Source organism: Phyllobates terribilis, unplaced genomic scaffold (genome assembly GCF_046119375.1).
Source record: "Phyllobates terribilis strain yellow unplaced genomic scaffold, ASM4611937v1 Scaffold_7__3_contigs__length_470593459, whole genome shotgun sequence".
In the NCBI taxonomy this organism is placed as follows: Eukaryota; Metazoa; Chordata; class Amphibia; order Anura; family Dendrobatidae; genus Phyllobates; species Phyllobates terribilis.
The window spans coordinates 357,130,592-357,144,874 of record NW_027362767.1 but is presented as its reverse complement, the minus strand read 5'-3'; the positions used below and the strand labels follow the sequence as shown (position 1 = coordinate 357,144,874).

The following is a 14,283-nucleotide window of genomic DNA, read 5'->3' as shown; positions in this document are numbered from 1 at the left end:
CATGTATTTAATGCGTCTCACATGCATCGCGGTAACAAAAAGGGGCCTGTGTATGGGAACACGCCCTGAGAGCGCATATTTCTAATTTACAATGTTTAATCGGTTCTGGTCCGTGATCAGCCTCTTTATACGATCAGGTTTTTTTCGATCACAAGGTTAAAAAGGCAGATTCTCACACATTTGTGATGCGGCTCTAGGCCAAAGACATCTTACAAGTTTCACTTGTATATATATAAAAAAAAATACACCTGAGCATTTCAGCGTAAAACCATGTCCATTTCAACAGTTTTTCTGGTCATAATCTGAGTTTTTCATACAGAAAAAAAAGGAACAAAAAGCTCAATGTGAACACACCCCTAGCCTAACACATCAGTACCGTGTAGTTCTTTGCTAATAAGCTGCTTAGAGGATTTTGATCACCTGGCTGAGAATATCTTAAGTTAGAAGGTCGGGTTATGTATTTTGTGCACACATGTTCGTGCCAGAAACATCACCTTGTCTTCTAGTAATCTTTGCTTTCTTTTTTCCTCAGCCGCTATTCTCTTCTGCTCATCTTTCAGTTTCTGCTCCTCCAATTTCTTCTGCTTTTCCTCCATTTGTTTCTCATATTGAAGTTTTGACTTCTTTTCTTTTTCAAGTAATTCTTTTTCTTTGGCAGCTGCAATGTAAAACATTCCATAAAGCTGCTCATTATCTAGACACACGTTGCTGTGAATCACTCCAGCAGGTTTTTTTGCCCATATAATTCTTACCCATCATCAATATTCTCATGGTTTAATAAATTTCATAGCACCTCAATTACATCTATACAGTTCCCGTCCTTCATTATAGAAAGTTGGGTCATGTGATCTCCAGTCTGAATAATGTGCAGACAGGTTGTCAGGCTCTGAGATAAGAGCATGATCACACTCTGGCATCATGGGAAATGTAGTCTGCAATATGGGAACGATATTTGAGGGGGAAGGAGCAATCATGATGACAGATAACCCAGACATGTCACATCTACATTATTCATTAACACCTTTTTTGAAGCATGACATAAAAAAGTTTGCCCTACATCTGGTCCCCATGCATGCAGCGGGCTCACGAGCGGCGCTCGTATCATACTTGGTAGATGTCGGCTGTATTAAACTGCTTGCATCTGATTGTTGCAGCAGTGACCTGAGTTTGCGCTAATCACTGCTGTATAATCATCTAAATGTCGCTTTCAATCACTGATAGCAACATGCGCTTGTGTGGTGCCGACAGCTCATCATGGCAGCTGGGGACCTGAAGGTCCCCCATTACGCCATCTTTGTCTTCCTGTGGCTTGGCTTCATAGGAGAATGTCATTTTCTCCATATATTGCAATACAATACCATTGCAGTATATAGAATAACTGATCACAAGTTCAAAGCCCCTAAGGAACTTGAAAGTGAAAAATAAAATAAAAAAAGTTATAAAAATTATTTTTTTTTACAAATATAAAAATGTAAGTCAATCCCATCTTTTCCCAGTAAAAAAAAAAATAAAGAAAAAAATATAAGCACATTGGTATTGCCACTTTCATACAGGTGACCTACAGGCAGCTTGAATCAGTGCCGGGCATGCGAGATAGCCAGGAGCAGCATCAGACTAGTCATGCCTCTCTCTAAGGCCCTCGGCCGGCTTTCCAAACTATGTTTTCTCTGAAAGGTCACAGAGTTTCAAAGACAGACAAGTGGCTGCAATTGTGCTACAAGGTTCTGTCTGATTCATGGCAAAAAAAAATATATACCTCCACTAAGTTCAGCTAAAACTGATTCATGCAACCAAAAAAGTCTGCAAGTTTATTGTAAACGAGTTTTCCTAGGAACAAACGTTTCATGATAATTGTGAAGTCTTAACAGGTTGCCGATTACCCGACAAATGAGGAAATCTCTCGTTAGTTGGGTGAAATGATCTTTTGGTTTGCACAAAAGATCATCTTTCTCGGCAGCGCATTGTCTCGTGTAAACAGGACCTGTGCTGCCGAGGCCAAAGACAGCCTAAAAGCACTGAATGATGTATTTCAGATAGCGCAGTGCACGTCTGAAGTGGGGTCGGCCCGTATGAATCGGATAATAATCGACTGGGAGTTATTTAATGCTGAAAAATTGTTAAATGTAAATGCACCCGTAAGACGTACGGAGCATTGTATTACCAAGCGAATACATTCGCAGATGACAAAGACTCAGAGCTTACCATTTAGCCTCTCTTTCTCTTCTCTGCGTTCCCGAGCTAATCTTTGCCTCTCATCTGTTCTTAAAGCTGAGCCATCAATTACTATAAAAAGATAGACGTGAGCGATCACTTCACTGCAGAACGGCAGAGTAACACAAACCTGTTACCGGAAATAAAGATTACCTGGCTTAGTGGTCTTTACGCTGACTGAGGACGGAGCAGGGACGGGGCTGGATCCGGTCTGGCTTCTGCGCTCATCGGCTATTGCTTGTGCTGCGGCCACTAAACAAAAGAAGAACAAATCTGAAATACACCAGCTACATGTGTGATAATGAAAGGCTATTACTGCTAGTTTGTGCTAGGGACCAGCAAACAGTCTACACTATTGGGACTATAGGACTAACCAAAATGCTACTTACTGACCCCTTAATAACCAGGTCTGTTCACTCTGCTTTTCTGCAGAACGTTCGGGTCTTCTGCCTGAATCCCCCTCAGATGAACCCGACAGGGCCATAGACTGCAATGACCCAAACAGAGTTCATCTGAACTACGTTTGTGGGGTTTTTTTTTCTGAAAGTGTCTGTTCTGACGGGTACAGAAACCCTACAATTCTGTGCCTGTGTGAAAAGGAGGACACTTGCAGAAGAAAAAAAAACAAAAACAATGAGGGCCTAACAGAAGTATTCTGGTCAAGTCAATGTTTTTCATGGATAGAAGACATGTCCATTTTAGTAGCCAAAAAAGGGGGAACAAAACTGCAAAAAGGGTATAAAATAAGACCTAAGTGATGTGGTCAGGCCCCCCATGGTTATAAAGTGATAGCATATCCCAGTGATTTGTCATCACTTTAAAGTGAACGTACGCTTTTTAGCAACATGCAATAATGCCAAGTCTGCTGCATCGCTTTAAAGGGTTTTCCACTTTCAGAAAGTGGACCCCAAATGCTGCAAAATGGCTAAAATAACGGAGCAGATACACACCCTGCCCGGTCCAGAGCAGACTCCCAGCCGCTGCTAGTCTTGGTGTTTTTGCTGCAGCGGTGACATCATGTCGTCTGAGCAAATAACTGCTGTAGCCAATCACTGAGCTCAATGGCTGCGCCAAGGTAGGCATTTTTTAATAGGTGGTAGGTTCCCTTTAAGGTTAATTGGCAGCCATAGAGTGTCCTTACAAAGCCAGATAAAATGAAACTGAATATAGATTTTATTGGGCCCAGCAGGAAAGAGCAGTATACTGTCAGTCAGTTACAGCTAATGACTGAGCTTCTTTATCACACAGTATCTGTCCTATCAGAATGACATCACAATCGGTAAATGTCTTCTTATATTGCTGGGATATCTTTACAAACACGGCAAACAAAAAGACCATTTAGTCTATGAAAGCAAATGACAAAAGTCTGCCCAGGCAGCAGAATATCCACAAAGAGCCCGTTATATATAGAAATTCCCATCTGCAGAGCCAAGAACAAGGTCCCTATAGAAAGCCTTCACACATTACACAGAAATACTGGATATATATCTAAACGTTTACAGAAATGTAACGTACGGTTGGAAAGTACAGTAGGACTGATCTATTAATAACATTATATGAGTAAGTGACAAGCTGATACACATTATATAGCTGTCAGCTGAAGTATGACTGACAGCTCTCCTGACTCACACTCAGCCCAGCGCCCCTGTGTCCTCCATCAGAGAGCTGCTTCCAGAATCATCCCCCGATCCTCACATCCACCATCATAATCTGACAAGGGACAATCGGGAGCACCCATGCACAAGAGATGGTCGGCTGATCCCACTGAAAGTAGATGTGACAGACTTCTACACATTGGGGGCCTGTATACAGATGTTTAAAGGGGTTGTCTGGACCAAATCAATAAGTCTGCAGGCTTATGAATCCCCCCAGAGCACTCACTGTGCACTGCGGGGATTCGCCGGCTTCTGAGCCAGGACCGGAGGGTAAGTATGAGTTATACATACTCCCAGACGGTAGATGCGCACTCGCTTTCAGGGCTGTGGAATCAGTGTCCATTTTTGTGGAATCGGAATAAAATGGACCCACTCAGACTCCTAAAATATATAATAAATTGGGTTCAGTAGTACAATGCAGGATGTGCTGTAAATGTTTTCATAAGAATTTGGGAAAGTTATGAAATGTCCTGTAAGGCTATGTGCCCGCGATGCAGAAATGCTCTGGATTTTTCCTGAGCGTTTCTGCATCTCCCCTGGCAGAAAAAACGCGTGCGGATTGTACATGCGGATTGTACGTGCGTTTTCCTGCCAGGGACATGCGGATGTGAAGCGTTCTTCACATGCATTTCCGCATGCGGGTTCATAAGCGCTTTCCAAGCGATTTTAGCATCACTTGGAAAGTGCTTGACAACTTGTTCACACTATATAAATCCATGCAACCGGCATGGATTTATATAGTGTGACCGAAAGAATGGTAAAAAATAAATCTACACTTACCTTCTGATGGCCCCCGGAGTCTTTATCCGATGCGTCCTGGCTTGCCGGCAGCTCACGGTACACAGAGGGGCTACAGACTTATTGATTTGGACCACACAACCCCTGAGCATATTAGGGATATAATAATCCTTTAATCTGTCACGTTGCTAAAACCTGCCCTGTAATTTCTCATAAAATCATTGCTTTGTGAGTTAGTTTTAAAACTAATATCTAGCTGACCCCATCACACACAAGTTATGTGCTTATACACAAGCCGATTTTTCAATCACACTCTGGTCCGCTGGAGCAACGTTAGGAAATTGAAGTGCGGACACTGATTCCTTACATGCACACATTCAGTATTTGGTGAGTCTTTTTTACATCAGTATTTGTAAGCCAAAACCAGGAGTGGGTGATAAATACAGAAGTGGTGACGTGTTTCTATTATACTTTTCCTCTGATTGTTCAACTCCTTGTTTTGGCTTACAAATACTGATGTAAAAGACTGACCAAATACTGAACATGCGCACATGGATAAAAATTGAGTCAACTAAAAAAGTCTATGCACACGTTGCAGATTTGTTTTTGTTGCGCTTTTATCTGTGTAGATTTGTAAAAAATAAAACAAAAAACCAAAAGGGTCGCCTGATGCCAACAAAGTGAATGAGAATCCTGAAGCCTCATGTACACTTTGCTTATTTGTAACCTGCAGATTTGGTGCAAATGTAAATCTGCAGCATGTCAATTCTTTCAGAGTTGTTGCTGCAGATTTCACCCATACTAATGATTGGGGAAACATTTGAAACAAAAATGCATGTAAAAAACACAAAGACTATGTGCCCACGATGCAGAAATGCTCCGGATATTTCCTGAGCGTTTCTGCATCTCCCTGGCAGAAAAAACGCATGCAGATTGCACATGCGGATTGCACATGCGGATTGCACATGCGGATTGCACATGCGGATTGCACATGCGGATTGCACATGCGGATTGCACATGCGGATTGCACATGCGGATTGCACATGCGTTTTTCCTGCCAGGGACATGTAGATGTGAAGCTTTCTTCACTTGCATTTCCGCATGCGGGTTGACAAGCGATTTTAGCATCACTTGGAAAGTGCTTGACAACTTGGTCACACTATATAAATCCATGTAAACGGCATGGATTTATATACCGTGACCCGAGAGAATGTCAAAAAAATAAATCTATACTTACCTTCTGATGGCCCCCGCAGTCTATATCTGATGCGTCCTGGCTTGCCGGCAGCTCACGGTACACTAAAGGACCTGTCGACGTCAGTGGTCGGGTGACCCGTCACATGACTAAATGACGTCATGGCAGGTCCTTTTTAGACCATCGCGAGCTGCCGATAAGCCGAGATGCATCGCTAAGGACACCGGGGGCCATCAGAAGGTAAGTATAATGTATATTTTTTATTTTATCCTCTTTTTACAGGTTCTATGGTACCCGGGTCCGGAGGAGAGTCTCCTGTCCTCTACACCCGGGTACCATAAGCACATTGGAATGCATGGAATCCGCATGTACAGATGCAGTGATGTGGAATCCATGCGTTCCAATGCAAGTCAATGGCGGCGAAAACGCTGCGCTTCCGCAAAATAATTGGTAGTGCTGCGTTTTTTTCCGCAATGATAATCCGCAGCGGAAATTTCCACAGCATGTGCACAGCACATTTGGATTATCATTGAGGAATATTGCAGACCTTCTACCATGCGTTTAAGCGTTTCTGCAGCAGAATATCTTAAAAAATGCATAGTGGACACACAGTTAAAAAGCAACAATAACGCACCTATTTTCTGCTGCATTTTTCCTGCCAAGAAATGGTGCATAAATTTCTGCAAATACTTAACATCTGCACATACCCTAAGGCTAGGTTCACACAGTTTTTTATGCAAATTTTAAGCTGGATTTTACAGTACCAGTAAAACCTATGAGATTTCAGAAATCTCATACACACAGATTGCTTTTTTTCCTGACTAAATTGGAAAACTGCTGTGTTTTTGAGAACGGCAGCATGTCACTTCTTTCAGTGTTTTTTCACCCATAGAAAGCAATGAGTAAGTACAAAGACGCAGCAAAAAATGAAAGTATCAGGATTTGCTGCGTTTTTAGTGAAAAAAAAGGCATATACAGCAGTATGTGAACCCCATCTATTTTTGTGATTTTCCCAAGTTTAAACCACAATATCTTGGTGTTCTCACCTGAGAATGGCAGTTAGGATTAGTACAATTTAATTAAATTTGTGATGTGTGCAAAGTCAACATTGGCCCACCAAGGTGTGAAATTGAACAATACCTGATCAACTCAAGAGCCAACCAAAGTGTGAAAGTAAACAGTCAACATTTTAAAATATACATGGTCAAATTCAATTTCCTAGGTTTTTTTTTTTTTACATTTGGTCTGTGTGAAAAAAAACTGTCTTCTGAACAGCTCCATTGAAGTACATTTGTCAGTTTGTCCGATTCTTACTGGGACTGTGCATGTCCATACGCCTTTTACATGATAATATGACTAACACGTAACGATAAACATTTCCAGATCAAAGGTGCTGCAGCAACCAAATCTCTCAAGACTTTATCCTCAATAGTCTATTTCTACTAGTTACTACGCAATCAAATAGAAAGAAGGAAGGAAAGGACATTTCACCATGGTAACGGCCATTGTCAGGATAATATGCTTCCCCAAGGTAAGAACTGAAAGCACAAACTATGAGTCTAGTAATAATTACCTGGTGTCTGCAGCTCCACAGACAATGGGAAACTAAAGGGCCCGACATGTTCATTTTAGTAAACATGCAAATGCTCCATTAAATATTTTCTGCAATATTTTTTTTTTTTTATAACTCAGCATTGTGCCATTCTGCAGTTATTCTTCCTAGATGTTTATGACTTTAAAAAAAAACTTGCTTTACTCATCCTCCCCAGGTCTAACGCTGAGTGACAGCCATTGTCTGCAATGCAGCTAATAATTGGCACGAACCACTCGATGAGATGTCAGAACTGTAGACAATAACAGACATTAGGAGCAGCGGAGGAGACTCAAGGCTGGAACCGGAGAGGGTGAGAAAGGCACAGTTTTTGAAAAAAACAAAACTGTGCTGGGGACAGGGGTTTTCAGAAACCAGGAAGTCACTATAATGATGCACATACATAATGCACACTTATGTAATGGGGAAATATTGGTGAATAAAATTACTTGTGGTGGTTTACCAAAAATAAAATTGAACGCTTAAAAAAAAAAAAAGGAGTTTGATTATTGCACATCTACAGACAAATTGCACAGAAAGATACAAATGCATTGTAGAGGGATAAAGGGAATACAATTTCCTCCTTACTTAGAAAAGTTTTCGAATGGACATATCAGAAGAGAAGCACCAAGGCACGGCCCTTTACACATTCCCTGTCCAATGGTGGGATGTATGACCCCTTCCTAAAAAAAAAACTCCAAAATGGACACAAAGTCTAGTGCTCATTATATTCAATAATTTCCAAAAACTTGGAGGGTGAAGAGAACACATGATATGATTGCCACCCCATAAAGTATTGTCCTATGAACCAGGGAACTCATGGTTTCCCAGCTGGTGTATATCAGACATTTGTGGCATATCTCGTAGTAATGAGCCTTCAATAACTGTGATGATCATATTTGAAGCAAAAAAAATAAAATAAAAATAAGGAACAGAGAAAAAAAATGTTCTTAGGAAAAAAAAAAAAAAAACATTCAGAAGCCAGAGTTACTTGTTCCAAAAGAAGACATCCAGCATTCTCATTCCTCAACTGTGACAGGGACATAACTCTTCATATCCCCATTTAGGTGTCATTCAAATATTCAAGACTGGGTTTCCCCTCTAGACACTTAGAATTACAATAGCCTTGTCACCAGAAAAAAAAATGCTATTAACCTGCAGATATGGGGTTAATAGCGTTATAATGCGGCCCGGCGCCTGCACGTAGCCTAACGTACAGGGAGAAAATGAACTTCATTCCCCTCTGGCAGCATTTCGGTTTCAGTCATGGGGGCAGCACCGGCGCTGGTTCAGTCACCACTCTGAGTACTGTCACTGCAACTGGATTCACATGCTACCCCCATTGTGTTCCAGCGGATGTGATGAGCGGTAACGTTACTGATATCACCGCTCAGCACAGCCTCCGAATGTAGCAGAGTCTTGGATCGTCGTGGGACGTCAGGATTATGGTGGACTGCTTGGATTATTTTTTGTTTATGGCAATCAATAGGTAAAAAGAGGGTAATTGTTGAGGAGAGCTTTTTACCACTAAAGGGCTTTTCTGTGTGTGTTTTTTTCTTGTAACTTACAGTGTTAATAATGGGGGTTTATGACAGATGCCTCTCCATTACTAACCCCTGGGCTTGATGTCAACGGACATTACAAAGCTGACATCAACCCCAAAACCATAACTCTGATTGCCAACACACCAGGGCAATCGGGAAGAGCCAAGGCTAAGTGCCACAATTGGAGCATCTATTGGATGCGTAATTTCTGGAGAGGAGGAGGTCTGGTGTTATTAGTCTGGGAAGGGGCCAATATCCATGCCCCCCTTCCAGCCTATTAATATCAGTCCACAGATGTCTACTTAGCCTTTGCTGGTTATTAAAAATAAGGGGTACCCCAAGTCATTTTTTTTGGTGTCCCCCTTTTTTAATAACCAGTAAAGGCTAAGCAGACAGCAGCAAGCTGATAGTAATAGGTTGGGAAGATCCATCGAAATTGGCCCCTTCCCAGAATAATACCACCATCTCACAGCTGTCTGCTTTCCCTCAGCTGGTTATTAAAAATAAGAGGGACCCCATGTCATTTTTTTCATTTATTTTTATATTAGCTAAATACATGTACAGTAAACTACACACGCAAAGCACTGATTATGTATCTCACTGACACTTTCCATCTATTTTATTCTGACAGCTGTGAAGTTACTGTACTCGGCTGATGAAAGGTCGGGTTTCCTATGAGATGTGTGCGTAAAAATCAGTTCAGTGTGCCATGTGTTTTTTTTTCTCGCACCCATTGACTTGTCTTGGTGAATCTCAGCCATTTTTCTTGGTCATAAGCAGCGTGCTGCGATTTTTTTTTCCCTCACCCCTATTACAGGTGAGGAAAATTTTCAGATGAACACTACCTCATTTAACCCCTTTAAAGCCCATGACGTATTAATACACGTCAGTGCCCTGGGCTTTAAGAGCCCGACCCGTATTAGTACGTCATGGCGATCATGTGCGCACACAGGCTGTGCCGCTCCCGGCACATTAACCCCCGCGATGCTGCGATTGAAGTCGATCGCAGCATTGCGATGGCTAAGGGGAGGCGATCGGTATACTCACCTCCTCTTCCGGCCTCCAGCGCTGTCTGCCGCGGCTTCCCGGATGTTGCCATGACGACCCGATGTCGTCATGACAACATCCGGGTCACCAGACAGCAGGAAGATTTTTTGGTCATGCGCAGTACATGACCAAACTATCTTCTCCCTGTGCAGCGCTAACAGCCTGCATAGCACAGGGATGGTGCTTCATCCCTATGCTATGCAGGCGATCAGAATAAAAAAAAGTGAAAGTCCCATAGTGGGACAAAGTAAACAAATAAAAAAACTGTCAAAGTGAATTATTTTTTTTTTTAAATACATTGTAAAAATATAAAAAAAAAATAAAAAAAATAATCCACCAAAAAGAAAAATATTATGTACCCATCAATAAATATTATTATGAAAAACAAAACAAAACAATAAAAGTGCACATATTTGGTATCGCTGAGTCCGGAACGACCTGACCTATAAAATTGTCCCACTAGTTAACCCCTTCAGTGAGCACTGTAAAAAAAATAAATAAAAAACGAAGCAAAAAACAATGCTTTATCATCATACCGCCAAACAAAAAATGGAATAACACGCGATCAAAAAGACAAATATAAATAAAAATGGTACCGCTGAAAACGTCATCTTGTTCCACAAAAAAACAAGCCGCCATACAGCTCCATCATCCGAAAAATAAAAAAGTTATAGCTCTCAGAATAAAGCGATGCAAAAAAATATTTTTTTCTATAAAATAGCTTTTATTGTGTAAAAGCGCCAAAACATAGAAAAACAATATAAATGTGGTACCGCTGAAAATGTACTGACCAAAAGAATAAAGCTGCCTTATCAATTTTAAACACACGTGGAGTAGAATAAAAAAAATAATAAAAAAAAAACAATTCCTGAATTGTTGGTTTTTGTTTATTCTGCCTCCCAAAAGCTGGAATAGAAAGCGATCAAAAAATGTCACATGCCTGAAAATGGCACCAATAAAAACGTCAACTTGTCCCACAAAAAACAAGCCATCACATGACTCTGTCGGCCAAAATATGGAAAAATTATAGCTCTCAAAATATGGCGATGCAAAAACTAGATTTTACAAAATATGTCTTTTAGTGTGTGACAGCTGTCAATCATAAAAACCCCATAGGATTCTGGTATCTCTGTAGTCGCACCGACCCGAAGAATAAGGTCATCTAATCACTTATACTGCACGAGGAACGGCGTAAAAGATAAACGCTAGGGCTGGGGTTAGGGTTGTGCTAATGTTAGGGTTGGGGTTAGGGTTTGGGTTTGTTTTTTTCAAAAGTAAAAAAAAAAAATAAATGACGATATGGCAACTAGTGTTGAACGCAAGTGCTCGCTACTTGAGTTTGCATCGGGTGCTCAGGTATGCATTGAGTATCGCGGGAGCTTGAGTCTCCACCCCATATGCTTCGCGGCCAAAAAAAACCTTGCGGGGATTGCCTGCCATGCACGAGCGATCCCCGTATGTTTTTTTTTGGGTGTCTAATAACCGTGAAACATGCGGGGCAGGGGCTCGAGCATGTCACTTGAGCACACGCAGTACATGGTGCATACCTGAGTACCCGATGCAAACTCAAGTAGCGAGCACTTGCGCTCAAGACTAATGACGACTTATTCAATATGATGACCTAATGTTATCAAGTTCTGTGTCGTACCTCTGGGTTCAAAATGTTAACTATACCCTTGAAAAAATCCTGGAGGGGTGTAGTTTCCAAAATGGGGTCACTTGTGGGGGGTTTCCACTATTTAGGCACATCAGGGGCTCTCCAAACGCGACATGGCGTCTGCTCTCGATTTCAGCCGATTTTGCGTTCAAAAAGTCACACAGTGCTCCTTTCCTTCTGAACTCTGCCGTGCGCCCAAACACTATTTTCCCCACAAATGGGGTATTGGCGTACTCAGGAGAAAATGCACAAAAGTTTTTGGGGTCCATTTTCTCCTCTTACCCTTGTGAAAACAAAAAAATTGGGGCTAAAACATCATTTTTGTGGAAAAACTTTGATTTGTTTATTTTCACCGCTCCGTGTTATAAACTTCTGTAAAGGACTTTGGGTTTCAAGGTGCTCACCACACATCTAGATCAGTTCCCTGAGAGGTCTAGTTTCCAAAATGGTGTCACTTGTGGGGGGTTTCCACTGTTTAGGCACATCAGGGGCTCCCCAAATGCAACATGGAGTCCGCTAATTAATTAATTATTCCCTTCCGAACCCTGCCGCGCGCCCAAACAGTGGGTTTCCCCACATATGGGGTATCTGCTAACTCAGGAGAAATTGCACAACAAACTGCATAGTGCAATTTCTTCTGTTACCCTTATGAAAATGCAAAAGTGGGGGCTGAAAAACATTTTTGTGGGAAAAATGTGAAAATTTTATTTTTACAGCTCAATGTTATAAACTTCTGTGAAGCACCTGGGGGTTCAAGGTGCTCACCACACATCTAGATAAGTTCTCTGAGGGGCTTAGTTTCCAAAATGGTGTCACTTGTGGGGGGTTTCCACTGTTTAGGCACATCAGGGGCTCCCCAAATGCAACATGGAGTCCGCTAATTATTCAAGCAAATTTTACATTCAAAAAGTCAAATGGCGCTCCTTCCCTTCCGAACCCTGCCGTGCGCCCAAACAGTGTTTTTCCCCACATATGGGGTATCTGCGTGCCCAGGGGAAATTGCACAACAAATTTTGGGGTCCATTTTTTCCTGATAAGCCTGCGAAAATAAAAAAAAATTGGGTCTAAAGTAACATTTTTGTGAAAAAAGTTAAATGTTCATTTTTTTCTTCCACTTTCAAAAAATTCCTGTGAAGCACCTGAAGGGTTAATAAACTTCTTGAATGTGGTTTTGAGCACCTTGAGGGGTGCAGTTTTTAAAATGCTGTCACTTTTGGGTATTTTCTGTCATAAAGACCCCTCAAAGTGACTTTAAATGTGATGTGGTCCCTAAAAAAATGGTTTTGTAAATTTTGTTGGAAAAATGAGAAATCACTGGTCAACTTTTAACCCTTATAGCTCCCCAATAATAAAAAAAAATTTGGTTCCAAAATTGTGCTGATGTAAAGTAGACATGTGGGAAATGTTATTTATTAACTATTTTGTGTGAAATATCTCTCTGATTTAAGGGCATAAAAATTCAAATTTTGAAAATTGTGAAATTTTCACCAAATTTCCATTTTTTTCACAAATAAACGCAAGTGATATCGAAGAAATTTTACCACAATCATGAAGTACAATATGTCACGAAAAAACAGGCTCAGAATCAGTGGGATCCGTTGAAGCGTTCCAGAGTAATTACCTCATAAAGTGACAGTGGTCAGAATTGTAAAAATTGGCCCGGTCATTAACGTGCAAACCACCCTCGGGGGTAAAGGGGTTAATAACATTGGTGTAGGCGCAATGCGATTTTTCCTCACATTGCACTCGCCGATTTTATACTCAGATGTGAGCGAGCCCTAAAGGTAAATGTATTGCTGACAGTAAAATCAATTGTAGGGGGGTGTCAAATCTAAAACGTAGTTACCAACCCTTATAGGACTCTTGCACGCAACTGATTTTCCCGTATGAGAGCGGTCTTGTTTTCACGGACAGCACTCGTACCTATTATATTCAATTATATTTAATGAGGCTGTGGATGTCTGATTTGTTCCTCGGACCTAGTGGTCCATGGGGAAAAAATGGAGACATGTCCAATTTTAATCTGAGTGTTGGAACAAAATCGGCATTGCAGATCTATGGACCCGGAAAAAAAAAAAAAAAAAGGACCGCACTCGGATGATATGATTTTCATGGACTGACAGAATGGAGAAGGTGAAGAAACATTTTTTTTTTCTCTCCGCATCAGAGAAGAACTGATGCCACTCTGATCAGAATAATCGGACCATTTTTCTCAAATGTGGAGACATTGGTCATATGAACCCCAACAGACCCATTCACTTCAAGGAAGCCAGCAAAGTCATTTTGGACACTATCTGACCTTCGCTGTGGCAGTCTTTGTCTTTTTTCAGACATGAACAAAAATGTTGAAGACAATGTTTTTGTGCATGTCTGAAAAACCTAAACACTGCCAGGATGGAGGCCAGACAATGTTCAAAGTGACTGTCAGCTTCCTGGAAGCGAATGGCTCCATCAATGCGATAAGTGCTGTATGTAACCTGCTCATGAAGAGCCAGGGTTATAAAGAGTCCTGAAGAAACTCCAAGAAAACCACCAACTCTCCCTCCAGCAACACTGCCTGTGGCCAGGCTCTCGTGATCAAAGATGAACATACACTTTTTATTTGATCATCATTTTACATACTGCTCTATATTTTATATACACAT

At 41.2% G+C, this 14,283-nt stretch overlaps 1 protein-coding gene across 12 annotated transcripts in view; it reads right to left on the bottom strand.

The window, feature by feature from the left end:
• MAP7D3 (MAP7 domain containing 3) overlaps positions 1 to 14,283 on the bottom strand; it is a 72,702-nt gene that overhangs the window by 44,325 nt on the left and 14,094 nt on the right. For all 12 annotated transcript variants that reach the window (XM_073641280.1, XM_073641279.1, XM_073641281.1 and 9 more), the window contains exons 2-4: positions 2,365 to 2,463; positions 2,203 to 2,283; positions 495 to 658 (exon numbers count right to left, since the gene is read on the bottom strand). In XM_073641280.1, the coding sequence (XP_073497381.1) occupies positions 495 to 658; positions 2,203 to 2,283; positions 2,365 to 2,463 (344 nt within the window). The remainder of the gene's footprint in view (positions 1 to 494; positions 659 to 2,202; positions 2,284 to 2,364; positions 2,464 to 14,283) is intronic.